Source organism: Prunus persica, chromosome G3 (assembly GCF_000346465.2).
Source record: "Prunus persica cultivar Lovell chromosome G3, Prunus_persica_NCBIv2, whole genome shotgun sequence".
NCBI classification, from domain to species: Eukaryota; Viridiplantae; Streptophyta; class Magnoliopsida; order Rosales; family Rosaceae; genus Prunus; species Prunus persica.
Genome location: NC_034011.1, coordinates 25,485,698 through 25,511,589, shown reverse-complemented (window position 1 = coordinate 25,511,589; position 25,892 = coordinate 25,485,698). Strand labels below are relative to the sequence as shown.

Genomic DNA, 25,892 nt, shown 5'->3' with positions numbered 1-25,892 from the left:
TGGGGTCATCATTTTAGGACTAGTTTTGCTTTCTTCCTAAGCTCTGGAATTTGTCCTGGCTATACCTTCTTGTCCAAATATCAGGGAACAGAAGGAAAAACGGATCAAAGAAGAAGAGTTGCGCTAGGAAGAAGATTGATGATATTAATTTTATATTAAGGTCATTGATGTTCGGTCTGGAAGATATTATAGACAAGCAGCAGGTTTGATATTTAACTTTCGTTTAGTTAAACAAGCCTAGATAAAACTCTACGGTGTGCTTATTCTTCTTCAATTAATTTAAGTGAGGAATCATTAGGGTTAGGGAGGACTAGATATTCTACACTGCAATTTAAAGCATCAAAGAACATGAAACCTTGATGATGTTAGAGGTGTGAGTTAGTGTCTTACAAAGTATCTTTTGCGTTTTGATTCATTTACAAGTTTTCGTGTTTTGATTCGTGAATCTTGCATTCACGTACTAATTATAACGCATATATACTTGGATTTAGGTCATGTTTTCTCTTTTTAATCATCGGAGAAAGAAAGGGATTCAAACTTTTGACTTTTTTCAACAACATTTAGAAAGAAAAAAAAATACTACTATAGACGAATAGATATAACCGGTACCCCTTTAGTTAAACAAGCCTACATGAACTCGTTTAGTTAAATATACCTAGCGCAGATATTTTCCGAACTAAAGATAATACTCAGTCGACTCTCTTAGTTAGTTGGCTTCTTCATGATATGGGGAGGGAAATTTTGTGGATCACGATTTCACATCACCTCCAGTTGGGAGTTCAAATCAAGCTGAGTTGGAATCAGCGGCTGCGCACGAAATAGAACCAAACCACCAAGGGATATTTGCACACGGTTGATGTTCAAGGCATGCATATGCTTCGTCATCTATGTAACGTCAGCAAACTTGCGTGATGATGATGGTAAAGTAAAAGAACAATTTAGTTGTAAAACAAAAGTAAACAAGATATAAGGGTCTGTTTGGTATATTCAACTTGAATCCTACTTTTTAAACTCAAAAACAAAATTTGAGTCCAAAATAAAAAAAATATGTTTGGTAGCCCTATTTTTAAAAACTCAAACTCAAGAACAACTCAAAAACACCCCAATTATTAAAAACAAAAAATATCCATTTTTTCAGTTTTTTTTCTAATATTTAACCCACTAGTTCTCAAAATTTTAAGATTTGAAAGTTTTCAAGTTGCATTCCAAACAAGTCTTTGAATCTTAAAAATAGATTTAAGAACCCCTTATTTTTAAGAAAAATCAAAGTTTTTGAGTTCCCTAATTGAATATGATACCAAATGCCCCCTAAAGGCTCATTTGGTATCCTACTTGGATCCAATTTTATAAACTCAAAACAGATTTTAAGTCCAAAGTCACAAAAACCCGTTTAATAGACCTATTTTTAAAACAAAAAAGTGAGATTTTTATCTGAAACCTGGTTATAGTACTTATAGACCAAAAAAAAAAAAAAAAACTGGAGTGGTACCAAAGAGAAAGATGGTTGATTGGTGAAAAAGATAAGCGTGAGTGGGTTTTTGGAGGAGAGGGTTTTGCTTGGCATTTTTTCTTATTTTTCAAGAAAAAAAGGGCAGAGAAAGTTCTAGCCAAGAAAGAAACACAGAAGAATGATAGGTCCATCGGAGAAGATGAAGTTCATGTCCTTATTGTACACTGAAGAGAGGAAAGTTAGGAAACTAAAACTCTCTTCCTACTATAAAAAAAAATATATGATCTTTTGAGAGATCTTTTCCGTCCCCACCACAAGAAGTCTTTTTCTGTTTGTCAAGAGAGAACTCCATCCAACTCTTTACAAAACATCTTAGCTAAATAAATTTTAAAAGTATTTATAGAACATTATATTCGAGTTCAGTTTTCCTGTTACTATTTCTCTTGTGCCCACCTGTTACCCATCTAACTTTTTGACATCTGTCCTTTCACTTAAACTCTAAGTTAACAGTGTTAAGTTTAATTAAATTAAAAAATGAAAACTAATAATTGAACGAAAAAAAAAGACCCAAGGGCGAACTCCCTCCCACCACCCCCAATCCTCAGCAACCCTAAACCAGTCGGCCACCAAAACTCGCGCCTACCCATCCAGCCGGCAGCAACCCCCTCTCCTTCTCACCACCGGCAAAGCCTCCTTTTCTCTACCTCTGTCCCCTCTTCTCTCTCTCTCTCTCTCTCTCTCTCTCTCTCTCTCCCCCCCTGATTTCTCTGCTTCCTTCTCGATCTCCCTCTCTTCAAAGAAGAAGAGCAAGGGAAGAATATAGATCTTGATCCAAAATCAAGCGGGAGAAAGAGAGTTTCCGACGGCGAGCAGGAGTGGGGGCTGTGCGGTCAGGATGGGGTTGTTGACGGATTAGGTGTGGGTGGGAGTTTGATGTTGGGTTTTTTTTTGGTTATTATTATTATTATTTTTTAGCAGAAGTTATTTCTTATCCAAGCCCCAAACATGGCTTCGCATCTGCTTCAGAGCCTCTGCCTTATCTGGCTTCTTCATGAACATTCCATAAACATTTTGATTTCTCCTGTGCTCTTTCCCTTCCTACAAAATTTATGAGAAAGCGAAACAGAGCTTGAAGTTGAGAAACCTTGCTGGGTCTTTTTTTTTTTTTTTTTTCATCAATTGAAGTTGATTTCTCTTATGCTCTTTCCCTTCCTACAAAATTTAATTAAAAGTTAACATTGTTAACTTAGAGTACATATAATGAATTCATATTTCACAGGACTTAGGAAGGAAGAAAGGATTTGGTTGGTCTGATTCTATCAGAAATTCTCAGTTTATGCGATTGTGTCGCTGAAGGTATGCTTCAGCGATGATGAGGAGAAGAAAGTAAAAGAGCAAATGAATGAAGAGGTAGTGGAGCAACAAATAAAAAAAGTTGGCCATTCAATTATTGGTTTTCATTTTTTTAATTTAATTAAACTTAACACTGTTAACTTAGAGTTAAGTGGAAGGACAGATGTCAAAAAATTAGATGGGTAACAGATGGGCACAGGAGAGATGGCAACAGGAAAATTGAACTCATTATATTCATATCTTCTTTTTTATGTCCCCACCAGTCTTTTTTTTTGGAGAGAATTTCAAGTCTTTATAAAAAAATTAATCATCGATCAAGTCTTGTGGCTTTAAAAATTGCACCTTCATTAAAAAATTCATGGGTCTTCCAGTGATTATAAAGAAGCATGTTTGATGCGTGTTTGCATTTGTAGCTACTTTACTTTACGTCGACTTTAACTTGGAATATGCTTAGATTGAATTAGGACTTGTTTCATGGGTTGATCAGGTAGTCGATCAAAAAATAATTAATCTCTTATGTTTTTGTGTTTTGGGTGAAAAAATAATTAGTCTCTTTATTTTTGTGTTCTTGCCATTATTCTTCTCACTCTTTTTTTATTTTTTCTTCCCCTTCCCGGCCGGCGTCTGGAACCTCAAGACCAACAGAAAAAGACCCGGCCGCTCCATACATGGAAGAAGACCCGGCCGGTTCAAAACCAATACGAAAATTTGAGTGTTATTATATAACGTAACGCCAACGTTAATCTATATATACACACCTATAAATAACACTGCAAATGTGAAGCTTGAATTGCAACACAGATTCAAAATCTACTTCCTTTCTAGCTATACGACTAGCATCAATCAATGGCATCAAAATCCTTTCTTTCTCTCCTCCTCATCCTCCTTTCTCTCCTCTCATCCCATGCAACTTCATCAGAAACCCACAACAACAAAATACCTCTTCTCCATTCGAGTTCCTTGAGCATCTCAAGGGATGCCACAAGGGTGACAAGGTTCAAGGCATCCAAGACCTCAAAAAATACCTCGGAAAATTTGGTTACTTAAGCAGCAACAATAATGGCCACTTCAATGATGATGATTTTGACGACCAATTGGAGTCAGCCATCAAAACTTACCAAATCAATTACCACCTCAAAGCCACTGGAGCATTGGATGCCAAAACCGTATCCAATATGATGATGCCACGTTGCGGTGTCGCAGATATCATCAATGGTACCTCCTCCATGCGATCAGGCAAACAAAGGCACCCTCACCACCATCATCACGGAGGACACACAGTTGCTCATTATACTTTCTTCCGGGGAAACCCAAAATGGCCGGCCTCTAAGTATCACCTCACCTATGCTTTTCTTCAAGACACCCCAGCTGAAGCCACGGGACCAGTTGCGCGTGCTTTTCAAACACAGCCAACACACACTTCACCTTCAGCCAGAGCAATCAGAACCCCGATCTGACGGTGAGTTTTCACAGGGGTAATCATGGAGACGGAGCTCCCTTTGACGGGCCAGGAGGGACCATAGCCCATGCATTTGCGCCAACGAACGGGAGATTTCACTACGACGCTGATGAGCGGTTTTCTGTGGGCGCCGTGAGTGGTGCTTATGACTTGGAGACTGTGGCTTTGCATGAAATAGGGCACCTTCTTGGGCTTGGGCACAGCTCTGTTCAGGGAGCTATTATGTACCCGACTATAAGCCCTGGAGTGACCCAGCAGAGCTTGCATGGGGATGATATTCAAGGAATTAAAGCTTTATACAACGCTTGATCATCGGTTGATCATCTCTTGTCTTAAACCTCACTTCATTTTTAAGTTCACCCAAAGTCACGAACCTTTCATTATTCCCTTTTGTTTTTTGTTTTCAATTAAAGTACCTCACTTACAAGTGTACTAAAAGTTGTATCTGAAATTTCTTAAATACAAGTTTGAATTATTTACTATTCTCTGAAATTTCTTTGGAATACAAGTTTGTCTCCATTGCAATCATAGAACATATCATTACTTTTAAAGCAGTGGCGATTGTCTTATAAACCATGTCCTCTCTCTCTAGGGGTCAACTCAATCTGGAAAAGCAATATGAAACTTTTCTCTCTTAGGGTTCTATGAGGAATCCGAATTCAAAATTTGAGGTTCAAATAACTTAATCCAAGTTTAAGAATATTGATAATTTATTACTTTGCTCAAGCTTATTGGAAGTATTGTCTACCAAGATGGACTTGAGACAAGAAACTGAATAATAGAATTATTCACAGCTACATGTGAACGAATTCTTTAGTCTTTGACCTTAAATGGAATTAAATTAACCACTAAAGCACTATAGTCTTTCAAAAAAGAGACATCACTATAATATCGCCAAAGTAAATTGATGTCTAGTCTTTTACTAGACGTGTCAAGTACTGTCGTTAGTTTATAAAATATTTTTGATTAAAAGACAATATAATTTTATTATATCAATAGAAAAAAAGTACAAAAGACACATACTATAAAGGGAGCCATCTAAATAGCAACATGACTCAATGATATAAACCAACCAAAAGGCTGAAACGATTTAGAGAGAGTCACTCTTGAAAATTTTGTTTGTCCTTCTTTTTGGCCATCGTTTCAAACCTCCAGAGCTAGCAATAGTTAAAGTCATGATATTACACTAAGAAGAACCTGCTCAAAACCAATATGGAATTGGAAATTGGGATGTTTATGTCACTATATCCCCACCGTTGGAGAAAAACTTATATATCACGGGAATAATATTATTTTACTATTTCAACTAATTATGTTTCGTCAAGTGTGACAACTTTTTCACATTGTGGAACATGATTGTATAGGGATAGCACAACAATATTATTCATGTGACATGCAAAACAATATATCTATATATTATTACATTACAAACCTATAAATAAAAAATAAAAATAAAAACCACTGAAAATATTATTGTTTTGCAACATATCCAAAACCTGGTTATTACTTGCTAGATAAATATCATGTTTTCTATAAGAATGATTGCAGGTTGACTATTAATGTAACTAAATCCTGTCCACATTTTTAGCCACTTTAGATCTGTATGGCATAATCGCCTCAAAATCTATTCTTTCTCCCTTCCCAATCACTCTCTTCTCCCATGCAACGCATAAAATAAAATAAAAATCTCAATTTATGAATATTAATTTTTGATGTTACGAAAATTTTAATTGAAGGACCATCTAAGAGATTATAGAGTTGTAAACATGGTCTATTTACTAAATTACTAGTACATTTCCACTAAATTGGTGCATTTTATTCCGAAATAGAGAGGGGTTTACAACTTACAAGGACATGGACCATTGAAATCCATTGGATGATAAGACAAACTTTACTACGCAATGTTTTAAGAGTTACAACGAAATGAAACGGGGTATGACCATTTTGTGATAAACTTAAACCAAAAATGATAATGTTAGGCTTGTATCTAACAAAATGGACCATGTTTTTCACTTTGTGCATTGACAAGGACCACAAGTTGTAAACTTGGTACCATAATTCTAACTTTGATCAATCATAATCCTACCCATTTCTCAAGTATCATCACAATTGATGAGCTAACTACTAGGGCTTAATAACTAATCAAATTTGGTAGACATACAAATTAGTGAAATAGAAAATTATTAACAATTTATTTATTTGTCTATAAGCAAAACTTTTACCATTAAAAAGTATAAATATAGCTATAACGGGGTTTAGTCTAGTGAGAAAGGGCCTTGACTTGCAGACCAGTTGTCTTAGATTCAAACCCCTATGACATCTTGGTAGAGTGTGTGTGATAAACCATTTCTCCTTGTAGTTTAGACCATCGCTTATATATATAAGAAAGGAAAATTTGCATAAATGCCACCTAAACTTTTAATCATCTGAACTTTGTAAAGTGTTGCAATATACCACCTATGTCTAACTCCATTAAATATAAGAGTATTTTCGTCAATTAATTATAATTAAAATAATTATTTTTTTAAAAAAAAAGCTAACCTAATTATATGAGACTCTTGCTGGATGGAGGGGAGAGAGAGAGCCTTGAATCGAATGTGTGATCTTTTATTTATGTTTTGGTCCTTGTGAATTGCAGTAAAAAACCTTTACAATCATGACTTATACTAGTTGTGAGAATATCATTCTCTCCGTTTGGCAACCCGAGAATTGCTTGACTCTTGCCTGCATTTTTTTAGGGTGTGGATCAGAATAGCCTAACGGTTGCAATGTTTTTTGGGCAGTATATATTTTATTAATTTCTCATGCTTGGCAACCAGAGAGATGCATGGACATATGGGGTTGTTGATCCCAATAGTCGAACTGCAGCATTATTTGAAATTGCTTGTAGATATGCTCTTTTGATGCATTCGGGTTGGATTCCAAGAAGGATGATTATTTTCTATAGTGAATTGACGGAAATATCCTTACACTTCGCAGAAATTTTAACAAAGTTAGACGTATAGGTGGTGGATTGCAATACTTTACATAGTTTTGGTGATTAAAAGTAAAAATTAAAAGTTCATGTGGTAATAGCGCACATGCCTAAAAGTTCAGATGTTATTTATGCAAATTTCACTAAAAAAGAAGTATAAATATAAATTTGATAAAATAAATGTCAGCATAAATCATAAAAGATAATAACCACAAGCATTCTATATAGGATAATAAACACAAGCATTCTACATTTATATATCACATTGTGTATCACTTTTTTTTTTTAATGTAGAGAAATTCTAAGATTGTATTCATAATTAAGGCAAAAAAGCCACTACTCACAAAGATACAAACTAGCCACAAAGGGCCATTACAATAATGGAGCGATCTAAAATCAAAATTAAGACAATCTGGTGCGCCTCCACTAATGATCACGTATGATTGAAGAAACTCTGGCATAGGCATCCAAACTAAGATTGCAAACTCAAAATAATCAAAAAGAGATAAAGCAATCAAGTCATAACAATGCAAATAAATCTCTCACAAATGAGAGGTGAAAAGCTCTCACAAATGATAGGTGAAAAACTCTCATAAAATAAGAGCTGAAAACTACACAGAGAACTCAAAGAGTCTCTATGACTTATTCCGAACATAAAGAAATCGCAAAAGGATGGTAGTGGAGATCCGTCGTCGAAATGCAGGTGGAGATTCGACGCCAAGACGCAACCGGCTATGATGATTGGAGAAAATCATAACAAAACGAAGACAAATAGGGAAAAACTTTTGTCTCTAAAAATAAGGGAAGAAGAGATGGAGAAAGAAAAGAGGGGAGAGGGGAGGAAGAACAATGGCTTCCTCCCCCTTCAAAATAAAAACGGTTCTTAGAGGGTTTTTTTGGGAAAGAAGAGGTTAGGGTTTGGGAGAGTTTGTAGCACCTCACTAATAGGGGGTAGTTGTTTAGACTCAAAGTAATGCATATGCATTTACTATGGAAGGCCTAACTCTCAATCTCAATGTGGAAGTTAGAGTTGTAAGTCTTCTCATTAGAGAGCTATAAATAGCACTCCAAAGTATGAGGCTTTTCCACAACATATTCGAAACCAAAAGTATTTCTTACTACTAGCTTAGCTAGCATCAATGGCACCATCAAAAGCTTCAACTCTTTCTCTGTTCACAATCACTACCGTGCTCCTCCTTCTTCTCCTCCCCCTGCTCTCCCATGCAGCATCATCATTTGAGTATCTTAACCAGGTTAAGGGGTGTCGCAAGGGTGACAATGTCCAAGGCATCCTAGACGTCAAAAAACACCTTGAAAAATTTGGTTACTTGAGTGGCCATTCCCAGAATGATGATTTTGACGACCAATTGGAGTCGGCCATCAAAACTTACCAAATCAATTACAACCTCGAGGCCACCGGAAGGTTGGATGCCAAAACTGTGTCAAACATGATGATACCACGTTGTGGTGTGCCAGATATCATCAATGGTACCACCTCCATGATATCAAGAAAGATACAGCACCACGAGGGGCTCACAGTTTCTCAATATGCTTTCTTCCCAGGAAACCCAAAATGGCCTTCGTCTAAGTATCGCCTCACCTATGCTTTTCTTCAGGGCACCCCAAATCAGGCCAAAGATCCGGTTAAACGTGCTTTTCAAACATGGGCCAATAACACACAGTTTACGTTCAGTCAGGTCGAAGAATATGGGACTCCAGATCTGACGATCAGTTTTCAGAGGCGCGATCATGGAGATGGGTATCCGTTTGATGGCCGAGGTGGGATAACCGCCCATGCTTTTTCGCCAACAGATGGGAGATTTCACTACGACGCTGATGAGATGTGGGTTGTGGGTTCTGTGAATGGTGGCATGGACTTGCAGAGTGTTGCTGTGCATGAAATAGGGCACCTTCTTGGGCTTAATCATAGCTTTGTTGAAGACGCTATTATGTACCCCTATCTCAACACTGCAACGGTCAAGCGGAATTTGAAGCCCGACGATATTCAAGGAATTAAAAACTTATACAACATTAAATAATAATAATTATTATTATTATTATCAAATTTAAATAAGGTACCTCACCTGCACCTGGAGTGTGCTCGGAAGTACCTGTAATACGAATTTCGACAGTTTAAAGTATAAATATTTCGTGTCTGAAACTTTTTTGCTTCACTATAAATTTGATTACAGACACTTCAATTTCGACATGTCATGAACAATTCGTACGGAGAAAAAAGTGAGTCGATGTAAATCTGGTCTTATATGTGTCATCGTCATGGGATTGTTACTCTCTTGGGTCAATAAATTAGGACTAAAATTTGCTTCTTTTGCTCTGGAATTTCAGGTCATGAACCCAACTTAAACTCATGTCCCAAAGAGCATTGAAGTACGTATTTTATTTGCCAACCAGGGTTGGTTCAGTTGATAAGGCCCCTGCTGCACTGTGTGTAGCCCCATCAGTGTTCGAGTTCAGCTACTAGCAGCCCTTATTGGTGCGCGATATATAATTTCCGACATAAATCAATACCAATGGTAAATAGCAGTTGAATGACACGCGTAAGTCCTTCCGACTCGAGGTTGTAGGTTTGCCCTGAAGATGGTGGTGAGAGTAGCCAATCTCCCCCTAAACTTTTGCTCATAAAAAAAAATGTGCGTATTTTATTTCTGGAAAATTTTCTATTAACTTTGCTACACGTTTACAATTAAATTATTGCAAGACCAATATAGATTCATAATTAGCTAAAATTTGGAAATTAAAATTACCCCCTAAAATTAAATTATTCACTTGGCTTTTATTTATTTATTTTATATACAAAAACGTCTTCATACATACTCGTTACTCGTGAGAAACTTGATCATTTTACTAATATTTCAAATCTTTGTCCTTTTTTTCATACTCCAATCAGATTTGGTCCAATCTTGTTAAATTTTGGTGTCTCCCCACAACCTAATAATGTTGATATTATAGAGTGGATCCTTTCTAAATGGAATAATGTCTCTCTTTCATTATTTTTTGCCAAATTTTGTACTATTTACTGGAAAATTTGGAGCAACGAAATCGTTTACTTTTTCAGAATAGAACACCTCATATTAGTGAAGCTTTTTCTCATATCAGAAATTTGCTTTTACAAGATTGGCATCAAAATAATATTTCTTTTAAAAATGGAAAAAAAGAAATTGCTATATCTTATGGATGGAGGAGTACTCCCAATAAAAATATTTTTAAAATTAATTTTGAAACCTTCACTTGTTGGCTTTAGTCTAGATCTGCTTGGTCATACATCTGTTTTACAGGCATATAAGCTTTATCTTTAAAACAAGCAGTTATCTGGCTTTCCCGACAAATTTTGACCTGTCTCGGCGAATTTTGTTCATTGCCGACAAAGATTGATCTTTCTCGACGTATTTTGTTCTTCTTGACAATTATTTCCCCACAAATTTTGATATGCCCCAACCAGATATTTCTTTGCCGACAAAGCGTGCCCTTTTCCAACGAATTTTGTTCTTCTAACAAATTGTGACTTTTCCTGACGAATTTTGTTCTTTTGAGACAAAGTTTGAACCCCGAAAAATTATGATATGTCTCAACAAAATTTCTACTTTGCTTCCAAATTCCGGCTCTCCGACGAATTAGTGTCCCACAATGGACACGTTATCAATTAACATCTAAACAAACAGCCAACTTAACGAAAGACTTAAATTAGTCAAATTTGAAAATCATGAGTTGTAAATAGATGAAATTGAAACATTGTGGCCCATATTAAGAATGAAACCAAATATCTAGGAGTGTTTTGTTGATAGCCCATAATTTAATCCCGTTACTAAAGTGATTACTGACAGGACCCGACCCAATTTCCGCTTTGGAATTTGAGCCAAGTCCTGTGCGTGTCCGACACCTGGCGAATGTCGGGCACAAAAGACCTTTTTATCCCTCTCATTTCAAATTCTTTTTACACTTTCCCTTAGACTTCTGCTGAAAATTCGGCAGAGCCTCCCCTGAATTTTGACCAAAGCAAAAGTTTTTCACCTGTTAAACAATCAAATAAGTCCACACCAACTGCCAGAATATCTCAAATAACAGATCTCAACTCCAGTTTTTCAGTTTCAAATAGATATCAGAGCATTTTCTAGAGTTTTTCAGGGTTCTAAGGATTTTCCACAAAACTCTACCTTAATTGGTGGCGCGGAAGCTAAGAACGGCCCGGTGGTGGATCCTGCATACTTCTACGGCCTGGGGGCGAAAAACAGGTTAAAAATGTGAGTGGACCAAACATAAGGTTCTGGAAAACAGTTTACAATCATAATAACCCCCATAGTAAAAATAACTTGATAAGTAAAGCTAAAGTTCACCTGTGTTTAATATAAAGTATTCCTCTAAATATAAATATGTAACAGTATGTATATAGATTTGTAAAGCTAAACAATTATATGAAGAGATAAAACATGCACGTTTATTGAAAAAAAAAGCTGATATAAGATGATTGAAAAACAATAGCTGCATAAAAGTGCTCAAATTGCTTTAAAACTACCACCTGAGTGTACCCCTGAAAATCCGTCAATTCCCCTGGCAGGTCTCGGGCGTCACGCAGGCTACCCGAGCCGCAAACTGGCGAAATCAGGGGACTATAGTCAGCCTAATCCGCCGGCAGGTCCCGATGACACCAAGTCGACTCGAACCGCTCTGGCAAGATACAGGGGACCGCAGTCAGCCTGATCCGCAAATCCTGGCAGGTCCCGGGGACACAGAGTCAGCCGAGCCGCAAATCCTGGCAGGTCCCGGGGACACAGAGTCAGCCGAGCCGCAAATCCTGGCAGGTCTCGGGGACACAGAGTCAACCGAGCCGCAAATCCTGGCAGGTCCCGGAGACACAGAGTCAGCCGAGCCGCAAATCCTGGCAGGTCTCGGGGACACAGAGTCAACCGAGCCGCAAATCCTGGCAGGTCTCGGGGACACAGAGTCAGCCGAGCCACAAATCCTGGCACTCACAGTCCGAGCGTCCCCGAAACTCGTGAGGCAATGTCAAGCGCACTGACGTAAACTGAAATCAGACTAGATGTCCGTAGACATCGGTCCGACTGTGGGTAATCACCATAAATAAATGGGTACACGATGGTCTAACTAGGAAATCTGATAATTCTCTGAAATCTGATAAATTAACTGTAGAGTCTCAATGCTGCTGCTATTTTGTTATGTAAGGCTCAAGGTCTGCTGTTAATATAACCTCAATAATATATATATAACTCAAAATAGTTAACAGTATAAAACGTGCTCTAAGACATGCAAGAATACTCATTCAAGATCAAATAATGAAATTAATTCAGATAAACTCATTTATATAAAATTATTTATGAAAGAAAGTCCACTCACAGTTGGTCCGAGCTAGCTGGACCTCTTGAAGGTCCCTCCTGTAGGTCGACTGGACTTCTGGTGCCTTATTAACCATGAATAATAATAAATTAATAAACTGCTGAATAAAAAGAATTTAAATTAAACACCCTGCCCCCGGCTCTTAGAAATACGCGCACTCATTATAAAATTTCTCTTATACCCACATTAGCCTTTCAGACTCTTAGATCAGCTTTGGAAGACCCGACGCTTAGGTAAGCGATAAGCTGCCAGATCGGCCGACCCGAGACCCGTGGGGTCCATGATCTCCGATGGCCAATCTGGGCTTCTCTGAAGATTCCTCATAGAGAAGGAACCATGTTCCGCGAATTCGGTCCGAAACGGACGGTCGGGTTAGCCGAAATCGCGTTATCGCTTAAAATCCAAACCCTAGCCCCAGGGTTCGCGATTTCGAAGTATCTGGGACTCCGATTCGCAATCCGTCGAATCCTACACGATCCTGGAATCATGTAGTATGACATATCCAAAATTCAGTGCGATCCGACGATTAGACGACATTGCACCCAAGGATCGTGCGATATGGAAAATCCGTTCGGGGCTCAAACGGACTCTGAATCGAGATCCGCAAAATCCTACGCGCTCGTGACTACACGAGGATCTCAAAACTGCCCAGAGTTACTCCACCACCCTCGCCCACGCGCTGCCACACGCGCGGGCAGATTGGGTGTCCAAAGCGATTATGGGTTGCCGGAAAAAAAACTCGGAACCAAGACTCCAAACTCCTATCCTAGGTAAAACACCCCATTTGGAGTCACTTTTGTTCTTGGACATACCCCAAAAAGTGGCCGAAAATGGCCGATCACGGCGGCCGAAGTTCGACCAATTTTCAAGTTGAAAATCGAGTGATCTAGAGGTGAAATCGATCAAAACCCAGCCAACCATCAGTTAGAGCACGAAAAATAGCTGAGAATCCATACCTTACTCGAACAAGTTGGTGGAGAAACGAAGGAGATCGAGAGGAGAGAAGTTCCGACTGGAAACCGGCGTCAATGGCAGATTCCGGCCAGTTTCAGGCGTCCCCGCGGCTGATATTGGTCGGAGAAGAACGGCGGGTGAGTGGCGGAGCTGTTGGGACCAACGGCGGAGATCGAGACGGCCTGTGGTGGCCGCTGTCTCGATCGGAAGGGAGAGAGGTCACGGAATCGCGCGGGAGGGAGAGAGAGAGGGAGGAGAGAGAAACTGACGGGAGAGAGGAGAGAGAAGAGATAAAAATCTGACTTTTTCCCAAATTACCGTTTTGCCCTTCACGGTATTTAGACCATATCTTCTTTGTTACAGCTCCGATTCGGGTCTACTCCATGTCTGCGGGCTCGTTTCGCCGTGCTCTACGCAACGGCGTAAGCGGAATTGCCAAATTATTTTCCGATCGTAAAGTCAACTTTTTCCCTATTAAAATATATGAGGGCAAACTTGTCTTTTGCCAGAAGATATTATCCCTACTTTTTAGATATTTTGTTTTGGGTTATTACAATTACTCTATGCTTGTAATTTTGCTTTGAAGTAAAAATTGCTAGATATGCATAGAACTTTATTAAGATATTTGATGTTTAATGTGGAAGATTATAGTGTGTTTGCATTTTTAGCTACCAAGAGCTTGATGTGTGTTTGCATTTGTAGTTACTTTACTATACGTTGACTTTGACCAGGAATATGCTTAGATTAATTTAGGAATTGTTTCATGCGTTGAATCTCTTTTGTTTTATGCGTTTGGGTGGTCTCTTTATTTTTGTGTTCTTGCCGTTATTCTCTTGTCTTAAACCTCACTTCAGTTTTAGGTTCACCCAAAATCAGGATCAGGAGGAACCTTTCATTTTTTTCCTTTTGTTTTGTTTTTTTTCCAAATAAAGTACCTTACTTGCAAGTGTACTGGGATTTTCAAAAACAATAAACAACTAAAAGTTGTATCAGTTAAATGTTTGAATGATTTCTTCTCTGAAATTTCTTTGGACTACAAGTTTGATTACGTTATGTCTCGATTACAATCATAGAACATATAATTACTTTTAACGCAGTGGTGATTGTCTTATAAACCATGCCCTCACTCTCTGTAGGGTCAACTCAATCTCGATTAATTAAGTAATTTCTTTGGATTTACCATTTTAGCAATTCGTTTACTTGTTATAATATGAGAATCCAAATCAAAATTAATGGGCACTACAGTGCAACCAAGATATTATAAGTAAGCACTAATGCAAAACTTCTATTATCTAACGTTCGACTATCGGATATAACACATAGATAATTTGACTCAAAATTATGTTTTGAAACATATCAACATGTTTTATGGTTCTTCATTCTTTGATTTTAAATTAAAAAGTAGAGTAGTTTAATTTAAGTGATGGATGATTAATTAGGGTGGACCCTTGAGGTTAGTTGAGCCATCAATCAATATGGAGTATAATTCAAGGAGGAAGACAAATTGCTAATGCTAAACACGTTGTACGGATCCCTGTTTGAATGACCATATAGTTTTATACTTTAGCGATAGTTCGAGCTAATAAATAATGAATCACTCTCTGATTAATTCTGTTCTTCTTAAAAGTTAGGAAATCATTATGAAAATTATAGTTATAGTCAAAGTCATGATATATTCTGGCAAAAAAAGAAGAAGTCAAAAGCCAGCTCAAAATCAATAATTTGGAAATTATGTCAAAACATCCTCACCGTTAATTTATCTACCTCCTAAAGTTTGGCTCAATTACCAAATAAATCTTGTCCTTTAACTAACATTTGAGTTTGACTGACTAACTTAATGGAAATTATTAAAAAGACAAAAAATCCCTATTTTCTTTTAATTTTACTGGACATATATCCTAGTTAGATCTCGAGCCTCTACATTTAGAGTTTACGTATTTATCCGCATTTCGCAAAATCTTGACCGTCCTAATAATCTAAACGTTTAAAGACATGACATATCAACAATATAAGTATTTAATTTTCCTTTTCATCAAAAAATTATTTAAATTTAACAATTATTTGTTTAAACAAAAAAACATAAAAGAAAAATCCACGAGGTGAGGGGAGAAGGCTATAGGTTTCTTCACGAAAGGTGAGGGGTAAGTGAGAGGAGGCTGCGAGGAATTAATGCAGAGAAAGATTATCAAAATGGGAGGGGGTTGCGAGCAATACAGAAAGATAGAGAGATGGTAAATGGTATATATAGTGGCTTGGGTGCTGTTGGGGTGAGGGGGAGAGATGGTGGATGGTGTGTTTGCGTGGGTGTGTTGGGGTTGGTAGGGGCGGCAGGGATAGGGGTGGGGAGGTGAAGTTGCATTTCTGGTTTTTAATTTTTAGATTATGTGACTTTTTAATTTAATTTATTTTAGTTTTAAATTTAATTTTTAAATATTTGAAGTTAATAAATCTTTATTAATTTTTTAAGGTTTGATTATATGTTTGGTTTTAAACGGTTAGATTATGAAGACGGTCAAAATTTTGTGAAATGCGAATACATGTGTAAACTCTAAATGTAGAGACTCGAAATCCATCTTAGTTTCCTTTTAGAAGCATTAAAAAACATATATTATTAGACTTTGTTGGCCATAATTTCTTATTGGTTCGAATAAAAAAGGTTCAGACATTTATTTATTTATTTAATAGTTGATTTCAATTAATAATCCGCCGAGTAACAAGGGAGAAAGGGGAGAACAGTGCTATCCACGACGTTTCTAATATAAGATAAGAGTGCTAATTGAGGGTAATCTGGGTATTTAGAGAAGGTCTTTTGTGTGGCATCATCAATTAACTGACAGAAACATAGTGAAAGGTTTCCAAAAGTGCAGGAGTTATTTTGAAAAAACATTATAAAAAAACCTCGGGGGAGGTTTGCGTAATTAACTCCCTATAAATATCCCTCCAAATACGATGCTGTTGGAACATATCCAATCCTAGGCTTCATCAATGGCATCAAAGTCTCATCTTTGTCTCTTGGCATGCACTCTCCTCTTCATCCTCCTTTCTCTCCCCTCCCATGCAAATTCATCCGAAACCCACAACCAAAAAACATCACCATTTGAGTTCCTTGAACATCTTAAGGGGTTCCAAAATGGTGACAAGGTCCCAGGAATCCAAGACCTCAAAAAATACCTCGGAAGGTTTGGTTACTTAAGCAGCAACAATAACCAAACCACTGATGATTTTGACGATCAATTGGCGTCGGCCATCAAAACCTACCAACTCAATTACAACCTCAAAACCACTGGAATATTGGACGCTCAAACAGTATCCAATATGATGATGCCACGTTGTGGCGTCCCAGATATCATCAATGGTACCTCCTCTATGCGATCAGGCAAGCAAAGTCACCCTCCTCCGCACCACCATCACAAGGGACACACAGTTGCTCATTATACTTTCTTCCCTGGAAAGCCAAAATGGCCAGCCTCTAAGTACCACCTCACCTACGCTTTTCTTCGGGGCACCCCGACGGCGGCCAAGGGCCCAGTTGCACGTGCTTTTAATACGTGGGCTGCCCACACACAGTTCAAGTTCAGCCAGGCTCGAAGGAATCAGAAGCCGGATCTGACCGTAAGTTTTCACCGGCGTAGCCATGGAGATGGGCATCCATTTGATGGCCCAGGAGGGATCCTAGCGCATTCTTTCGCGCCGAAAGATGGGAGATTTCACTATGACGCTGATGAGAAGTGGTCTGTGGGCGTTGTGAGGGGTGCTTTTCACTTGGAGACTGTGGCTTTGCATGAAATTGGTCACCTCCTAGGGCTTGGCCATAGCTCTGTTCGGAGAGCTATTATGTACCCGACTATAAGCTCTGGAGAAACCAAAGGCTTGAACAGGGATGATATTCAAGGAATTAAAGCATTATACCACGCTTGATAATCATCGGTTGTCTATCTTAAGTAATTACTATGTTCATCCAAAGTCATCAACTTTTCTTTTTTCTTTTAAAAAAAAAAAATCGAATAAAGTACCTCACCTTGGGTGTACTCAGATATTGAAAACAATAAACACAACTCAAAGTTGTACACCAGTATATAAATATATATGCTGGAAATTAATTGTTTGATATAATAATTTGTATAAGAGTCCTCGACTCACCTTCGATTTCAACTTTGGTAATCTTTAGCCAGTGTGCCCAAATTATTTGAGTTTGTACTGTTTTAGTTATATTGCATTATCAAAGTTTTAAGAAAAATAAATAAACTAATCTTAGTTGTTATAATATGTAAGCATCCAAGTCAAAATTATTTGGTATTAGATGGAGTTCAATATCTTTTAAGCACTAATGAAACTTTCATTCCCTAATACTAATGAAAAACTTTCATTCTCTAATGTGAGATACTCTCAACATACTCTCTCATATGGGGCATCTTTTGAGCATCAAACTTGATACGTGAATAACATGACTATGATACCATATGAGAACATGAGCATCAAACTCAAAGTCAATTTCTTTGAAGTATTGGCGGCCAATATAGACTTATAATACAACAAACCAACAAATGGGTATTAAAATTATTTTGATTATTTCTGACTGTCCTATGTTTATTAAGATCTACAAAATCAAAAAATAAGTAGGTTCCACATTACAATCCACAATTCAATAGTTGAAAAACTACGATAATAAAGTGGTTGATCTCATAGTCATTCGTTCGCTCCTATATATGTTACTGACTTCCCGGATTCATAATTTAGAAAATAATCCAAGTACAAGTGAACATGTCAATAATTTAGGACTAATAATTTGCTTCTTCCTTTGTCTTAAAATGCCCTTCCTGTCCCAAAGAGCAGAGAAGGAATAATATAGAGCGAATAGTTGTGCTAGGCAGGGAAGACGGTATATTTATGAAAATTCATGTTTGCTCTGGAAGAATATAAACAAGAAGGGTTCGATAGTTTCCGAAACAAGTTCTCCAATTGGATCCTAACTCAGCAGTAAATCTATATGAGAAACTCCACTTCGCTTCATGATGATTTTCTTCAAGTCTTTTAAGCGCAAGACTCGTTATACGGTCCCCGTTTGAATGACTATAGTTTAATACTTAGTGTATAGTCCGAACCAAGAAATAATTAGTCTCGAACCTCAAGACTTAGCTTAGCTATGGTCAAAGTCATGCGGGCTCAAAACCAATAATTTGGAAAATTTTATATATCAACGTATCCCCACCGTTAATCTATATATGCTCATTATACACCTATAAATATCACTCCAAATATGAAGCTTTTCATTGCAACTTACCCAATTATTATACTTTCTACCTTCCTAGCTATTGCAGCATCATCAATGGCATCAAAGTCGTCTCACATTTCTCTCTTCACATGCACTCTTCTCTTCATCCTCCTCTCTCTCCTCTCCCATGCAACTTCATCAGAAACCCACAACAACAAAAATTACCTCGTCGCCATTCGAGTTCCTTGAGCATCTTAAGGGGTGCCACAAGGGTGACAAGGTCCAAGGCATCAAAGACCTGAAAAAATACCTCGGAAAATTTGGTTACTTGAGCAGAAACAATAATGGCCACTTCAATGATGATGATTTTGACGACCAATTGGAGTCTGCCATCAAAACTTACCAAATCAATTACCACCTCAAAGCCACCGGAACATTGGATGCCAAAACCGTATCCAACATGATGATGCCACGCTGTGGTGTTGCAGATATCATCAATGGTACCTCCTCCATGCGATCAGGCAAAAAAAGGCACCCTCACCATCACCACGGAGGACACACAGTTGCTCATTATTCTTTCTTCCAAGGAAACCCAAAATGGCCGGCCTCCAAGTATCACCTCACCTATGCTTTTCTTCAAGGCACCCCAGCTGAGGCCATGGGCCCAGTCTCCAGTGCTTTTCAAACATGGGCCGCCAATAAACACTTCACCTTCAGTGAGGTCCAGAGCAATCAGAACCCAGATCTGACTGTCAGTTTTCACAGGGGCAATCATGGAGATGGAGCCCCATTTGATGGGCCAGGTGGGACCATAGCCCATGCATTTGCTCCCACAAATGGGAGATTTCACTACGACGCTGCTGAGGCGTGGGCTGTGGGTGCCGTGACCGGTGCTTTTGACTTGCAGAGTGTAGCTCTGCATGAAATAGGGCACCTTCTCGGGCTGGGGCATAGCTCTGTTCAAGGAGCTATTATGTTCCCCTCTATCGGCACTGGAGTGACTCAGCAGAGCTTGCATGGGGATGATATTCAAGGAATTAAAGCTTTATACAACACTTGATGATCATCAAGAATCTTAAAAGCGATGAACTTATCATTTTTCCCTTTTTATTTTGATCAAATAAAGGTACCTCACCTAAGAGTGTACTCAGATTTTCAAGAGCTGTATGTTTGAAGCTCATATTTTGAAGTTTTTAAGTGAATTTGTTGTCTGAAATTTCATTGAAATAAAAATTTGATTATGTTATGCCTCGACTGCATTCAGATTAGAGTAAGAATCATTTGAAAAAAAACATATCATTCACACATAAACTGAACCAATTAACGAGATACTTTTTACCTTTTTTTTTTTTTTGTTACCTAAATACTGTACCTACTTTTGTTTACGAATAATATACCTATGTTTTTATATAAATAAATACCTATTTTTTTTGTGAATAATCGACCTTTTTTTATGAATAATATACCTGTAATCTACATACCAATTTTGTGTGAATAATCTACCTATTTTTTTAAAATATAAATCACGTTCCTTTAAGTTAACTTTATTAACTGAGTAGAAATTTTGTAGGATTAATCTATTATAAAATAATTAATGAATTTGTTTTTGTTCGAAATTTTAGGGATTTGATGAATATTGCTACGTTGAATATGAACCAAGGAGTTAATGACATGCTTCAAAATAAATTATAATTACATAATATAAAGGTAAATGGTATATAGTGTAATTTAGTTAATAATGCTTGGACATATCTATCTTACATGGCAACATATTTTAAATTTGGATTTTAGTTAGAGGTTTAATTGTAAGTGAATTTATGTCCGGGATATAAGAGTTGTAAGCACCTACATTGGCTTCGCTCTAAATCCTATGATATAAATCTTTAAAATCCAAAAGTCTCTTGATTATAGAAATTCATAAATAAAATCCTATAAATCATTACATTCTGCTTAAATTCAGTGGACATTTTTTTGAGTGAAGAAATCCAGTAGACTTTTTTAATCCCTAAATAGTCTTTTAAAATCTCAATTGAATACATCCCCTTTAGTCTCCAACCTCAAGACTTTAGCTACCTATGGTCAAAGTCATGATATTACTATGCCGGCTCAAAGCCAATAATTTGGAAATTTTTATATATCAACGTATCCCCACCGTTAATCTATATATGCTCATTATACACCTATAAATATCCCTCCAAATATGAAGCTTTTCATTGCAACATATCCAATTAATATACTTTCTTCCTTCCTAGCTATTGCAGCATCGTCAATGGCATCAAAGTTGTCTCACATTTCTCTCTTCACATGCACTCTTCTCTTCGTCCTCCTTTCTCTCCTCTCCCATGCAACTTCATCAGAAACCCACAACAACAAAATGACCTCGTCTCCGTTCGAGTTCCTTGAGCATCTCAAGGGGTGCCACAAGGGTGACAAGGTCCAAGGCATCCAAGACCTCAAAAAATACCTTGGAAAATTTGGTTACTTGAGCAGCAACAATGGTCACCTCAATGATGATGATTTTGACGACCAATTGGAGTCTGCCATCAAAACTTACCAAATTAATTACCACCTCAAAGCCACCGGAACATTGGATGCCAAAACCGTATCCAACATGATGATGCCACGTTGTGGTGTTGCAGATATCATCAATGGTACCTCCTCCATGCGATCAGGCAAAAAAAGGCACCCTCACCATCCCCACGGAGGACAAACAGTCGCTAATTATTCTTTCTTCGAAGAAAACCCAACATGGCCGGCCTCTAAGTATCACCTCACCTATGCTTTTCTTCAAGGCACCCCAGCTGAGGCCATGGGCCCAGTTTCCAGTGCTTTTCAAACATGGGCCGCCAACACACACTTCACCTTCAGTGAGGCACAGAACAACCAGAACCCAGATCTGACGGTCAGTTTTAACAGGGGCGATCATGGAGATGGGACCCCATTTGATGGGCCAGGTGGGACCATAGCCCATGCATTTGCGCCGACAAATGGGAGACTTCATTACGACGCTGATGAGCGGTTTTCCGTGGGCGCCGTAAGTGGTGCTTATGACTTTGAGACTGTGGCTTTGCATGAAATAGGGCACCTTCTTGGGCTCAGGCATAGCTCTGTTCAAGGAGCTATTATGTTCCCCTCTGTCCGCGCTGGAGTGACCCAGCAGAGCTTGCATGGGGATGATATTCAAGGAATTAAAGCTTTATACAACACTTGATGATCATCAAGAATCTTAAAAGCCATGAACTTCTCATTTTTCCCTTTTTATTTTGATCAAATAAAGGTACCTCACCCAAGAGTGTACTAAGATCAAGAGCTGTATGTTTGAAGCTCATATTTTGAAGTTTTTAAGTGATTTGTTGTCTGAAATTTCATTGAAATAAAAATTTGATTATGTTATGCCTCGACTGCATTCAGATTAGAGTAAGAATCATTGGAAAAAACATATCATTCACACATAACCTCAACCAATTAACCAGAGTTTTTCTTCTGAGCTGGATCAAGCTCGAAACAAAGAGCTTATTTACAGTTTTCATTGTCCAAATCCAAATCCCTCCTGCTTCTGTAACACGCAGACAAAAGTACATAAAAGAGAAAGCTCAAAGCACTCAACGAGGCCAAAAACCAGTAGTATTTGTCCAGCCGAGCTTCACTCATATCATCAGAGAACCAGCTCTGCCTTCCGTTCGAACTTGTAACAGCCTCAACGGTCGCAATCAAAAGGCTGCTCAAGTAGCTTCCCACCCCGAAAACACTAGTGTACAGGCCAAAGGCCATCGTTCTCATTCTTACAGGAACTTCAGAGTAAAAAAATTCTTGCATTCCAACAACAGTGAAAATGTCTGAAATTCCCAAAAGAATGTACTGAGGCAGCAGCCAAAAGATGCTAAACGGGACAGTCTCAGAATGGGCTCCCAGAGCTTCCATTTCTCCGCTGATGTGGAGCCTTCTTGTTTCCACAACTGCTGCACTGGCCATTGCTAGGACTGAAATAAACATCCCAATCCCCATCCTCTGCATCACGCTGATACCCTTTTCGTGACAAGTAACCAGTCGTGTAATCGGGATCATAATTTTGTCGTAGAGAGGCATCAAGAGGATTATGGAAAGAGTGATGGCACTCTGTAGAGTTGCTGGTGGGATCTTGAATTTGCTTCCAATGTTTCTCTTCATGGTCATGCCTTGTTTGGTAAAGAATGTGGGAGGTTGTTGGAAAATCACTGCAAACATCAAAAGCATTATCCAGATAGGCAGAAGCCTCAGCAGCACTTTAGCATTTTCAAGCACATAGAAGCCACTTTTGGGATTCTCAACCAACCCCTCATTGGTGCTGAAATTTTGATGACAAAGCGGTTTCTCTTGAAGCCTATATATAATTAACCAGAAAAAACAGATACATATAGCATCAGAATTCATGCACATTTTTTGTAAAACAGAGTTCAAGAGTTAGAAACTAGACTTACTCTAGCTCAGTAACATCACTTTTATTTGGTAATGTGATTCTGCAATATTTCATTAGTTTTAATGTAGTTGCCTTGATGCTTTGAACCATGTTGACAATAGGCTTATAGTCCATGGCCTCGCTCTCTCTGTAAGTATAGATTCGGCTTCCACAAGAGAACACCACGACCGACGTAATCATCGATATCATGGGGATTGCAAAACCCAGAATCCAACCAAAAGTGTCTTGAATGTAGGACATGAGAGTGATGCCCAGGAGGCTGCCACTGCAAACACCAAAATACCACCATTGAAAGAACACGCTCTTTTTGTTGGACTTTTGCTCATCTTTGCTGCTTGGCAGTTCCTCTTCGCTGTCCAGTTGATCTGCTCCAAATGCTTGCAGAGACGGGTTATATCCACCTTGACCAAGAGAAATTAAATACAGAGACCAAAACAGAAATGAGGAATTAGAACTTGTTTTGTTTGCAGCAGAAGATGCCCTGGTCAATGCTGTTGATGTTAAGGCCACAAGCCCCTAAAAAACAAAGCCATACAGACTCATAAATTATACAAGTGTGACATGACGAAGCAAACACACACTAAAATCAAACTATCTTCAATTATCTTGACCAGACAGCCCAAATATTCTAATGAAAATAAGATTTGGTGACGATGACTCAGGCTCCATCCATCTTAATCCATCATTCTGAAGCATCTTGATCAGACAAATTCCAGAAAATTACAAATTAACCATAATAGTTTCTGGTAAGTTTTAAATTCTTTACCAAAAGAAGAGACAAGAGGAAGAACCAAGAGGAAGAACCAAAACTAGTAAGAAAGAAAGAAGAAAAGTGAGTAGATATATAGACTTACTGCAACATAGAGGAAAGAAGAGGCCAAAATGGTGGGATATCGATCCCAATATGAGTCAACAAAAGGTGCAACTAAGAGAGGCAGCATGGACGTGAAGCCACACCAACTGTTAACCGTCTTGGCCGCCGCAGAGTTGCTCATTTTCACAACATCAGTTAGATAAGTTACTAGATTGGATGCCACTCCCTTGTATGCAAATCTCTCCATACCAGCAATCACTATTATGAAGAAGCAGACAGAAAAAAGTACTAGATTAAATGTGGCAAAGACATTAAGTTCTTTCTAACTTCGTCATTGAAAGCCAAAGAAGTAGAAACAGAGCTCCCTGGTCAATGGAGGACCATTAAATTACAGGATAAATTAACCTATCTGCCTGGTAAAACTGATGATCATCATGGGGCCCCTCCATTATCATATCAAAGCTATTAAAAAAAGTAGTTGCAGCATATCATAATATCATAATAATATGATGAGAACCCCATAAATAATTACCTATGAGGAGAATGCATGAGTTGCCAAGTGTTTTGCCTCCTGATCCAGCCATGAGAGGTAATTATGGATGTTTTGGCTTTGGGGTTAATGAGGAATCAAAGAAGAAGGAAACCTGAAAGCCACACAAAAAACTCTCCTATAAATCTGTCATCAGCTGCAGAGAGAGAGAGAGAGAGAGAGACTAAACTGTTGTTTTCATCTACTCACCAACAAACAATCGTGCAAAAACTTCTTCATTATTGGTTCTCTGTTTCGTTCCTTTTTACAAACACAACATCAAAAGGCTTTGTATTAATAATGGTACACTCGGAAAATCACTAGGCTCTCTCTCCCAGCAATATTAATGCTTGCACTATTTATAAGAATGAGAAAAAGCAAAACCCCACTTTACTTATTTTTCAGTTTTGGCTTCGTCCCAAAAAAAAAAAATATATTTTTCAGTTTTGGCATGGTGTCATCATGGCGACGTGACCGAGAAAATAATGTCTGATGCAACAAATTAAACCCCATGCGTCACTCTGAATTTATTCACGGTTTGATCAATATATCATTTGGATGTATGTAGCCACTTAACGGTACACGTGGAGCTAGCCTTTGACACGTAGGATGGCCCTGCTTGTTCCCAACTGTGACAACAAAGATTCCCTAGCTAGGTCAATTATCAAAAGGAATAAATAGACTTTCTCATGCAATTGCAAGCAAGTACTTGTTGTGAGTATAGGAATGAAAAATGAAATAAATCTAGATTTCGGAAGTTAATCAAATATGAAATGCTTTTACTTATGTTGTTAGATTGTGAATTTGAATTATCGAGTCGTATACACATAATTATTTCCATATTATTCAGATTCAATCAAAGATATTGATAAGCACCATCCCACAAGATAAGACCCCATGATGATAAGAAAGTAGCATCTTTATCCTACGCACCAAACCACCACTTTTGACCGGGCCAAGCTCCATTAATGATCATGCAACTTTTGCCATTTTTAATGTATGGTTTTCATTTTCCTTTCATTTCTTTTGGTAAACCAGTCGGTTCTCGGATCAGTCTGTTACGAGTTGTTTGATATATTTTTTCTGTCCAAATCCGCAAGTAATGCAAGAAAAAGCAAAGAAAAAGTTTGAGTGCGGTTTGTATGCGTTACGTTTAGAGATTACTTGTACAAAGAGACAGATTGATGAGCATGCGTTACGGTTGAAGGGAAAAGCATGCATATGACACACATGGACACACAACCGACATACGCAGACACACAGTTCACACACAGACACACATGTTCATGTTCTTATAAAAATACAGATAGAGAGAACCAGA

The 25,892-nt window shown here is 38.1% G+C and overlaps 4 protein-coding genes, 1 long non-coding RNA gene and 2 pseudogenes across 5 annotated transcripts; 5 read left to right on the top strand and 2 right to left on the bottom strand.

Annotated features, from left to right (window-relative positions):
• Positions 3,429-4,705, top strand: LOC18783142 (annotated as a pseudogene).
• On the top strand, positions 8,339-9,483 carry LOC18783593 (metalloendoproteinase 2-MMP). The gene has a single exon (XM_007216433.2). It carries the CDS (start codon positions 8,376-8,378, stop codon positions 9,273-9,275), a length of 900 nt encoding a protein of 299 aa, XP_007216495.2. The 5' UTR covers positions 8,339-8,375; the 3' UTR covers positions 9,276-9,483.
• On the bottom strand, positions 10,499-13,819 carry LOC109948202. Its single transcript, XR_002270811.1, has 3 exons — positions 13,563-13,819; positions 12,607-12,670; positions 10,499-11,469 (listed from the first exon to the last, which is right to left on the bottom strand). It is a non-coding gene; the product is annotated as an uncharacterized LOC109948202 (long non-coding RNA).
• LOC18783483 (metalloendoproteinase 2-MMP) lies at positions 16,464-17,824 on the top strand. Its single transcript, XM_020560694.1, has one exon. It carries the CDS (start codon positions 16,546-16,548, stop codon positions 17,476-17,478), a length of 933 nt encoding a protein of 310 aa, XP_020416283.1. The 5' UTR covers positions 16,464-16,545; the 3' UTR covers positions 17,479-17,824.
• Positions 18,707-20,358, top strand: LOC18783566 (annotated as a pseudogene).
• Positions 20,879-21,983, top strand: LOC18782313 (metalloendoproteinase 3-MMP). Its single transcript, XM_020558972.1, has one exon. The coding sequence runs from the start codon at positions 20,973-20,975 to the stop codon at positions 21,981-21,983; it is 1,011 nt and encodes a 336-aa protein (XP_020414561.1). The 5' UTR covers positions 20,879-20,972.
• LOC18784445 (protein NRT1/ PTR FAMILY 5.8) lies at positions 22,185-24,908 on the bottom strand. Its single transcript, XM_007215574.2, has 5 exons — positions 24,782-24,908; positions 24,575-24,686; positions 24,083-24,300; positions 23,230-23,744; positions 22,185-23,132 (listed from the first exon to the last, which is right to left on the bottom strand). The coding sequence occupies exons 2-5, from the start codon at positions 24,624-24,626 to the stop codon at positions 22,286-22,288; spliced, it is 1,632 nt and encodes a 543-aa protein (XP_007215636.1). The 5' UTR covers positions 24,627-24,686; positions 24,782-24,908; the 3' UTR covers positions 22,185-22,285.

Coding starts and splice junctions, on each gene's coding strand:
- LOC18783593 (XM_007216433.2), top strand. CDS start 8,376: ATGGCACCATCAAAAGCTTCAACTCTTTCTCTGTTCACAATCACTACC.
- LOC18783483 (XM_020560694.1), top strand. CDS start 16,546: ATGGCATCAAAGTCTCATCTTTGTCTCTTGGCATGCACTCTCCTCTTC.
- LOC18782313 (XM_020558972.1), top strand. CDS start 20,973: ATGAAGCTTTTCATTGCAACATATCCAATTAATATACTTTCTTCCTTC.
- LOC18784445 (XM_007215574.2), bottom strand. CDS start 24,626: ATGGCTGGATCAGGAGGCAAAACACTTGGCAACTCATGCATTCTCCTC. Junction 24,301..24,574: donor CTCATGCATTCTCCTCATAG/GTAATTATTTAT, acceptor TCTTCATAATAG/TGATTGCTGGTATGGAGAGA. Junction 23,745..24,082: donor CTTCTTTCCTCTATGTTGCA/GTAAGTCTATAT, acceptor TTTGTTTTTTAG/GGGCTTGTGGCCTTAACATC.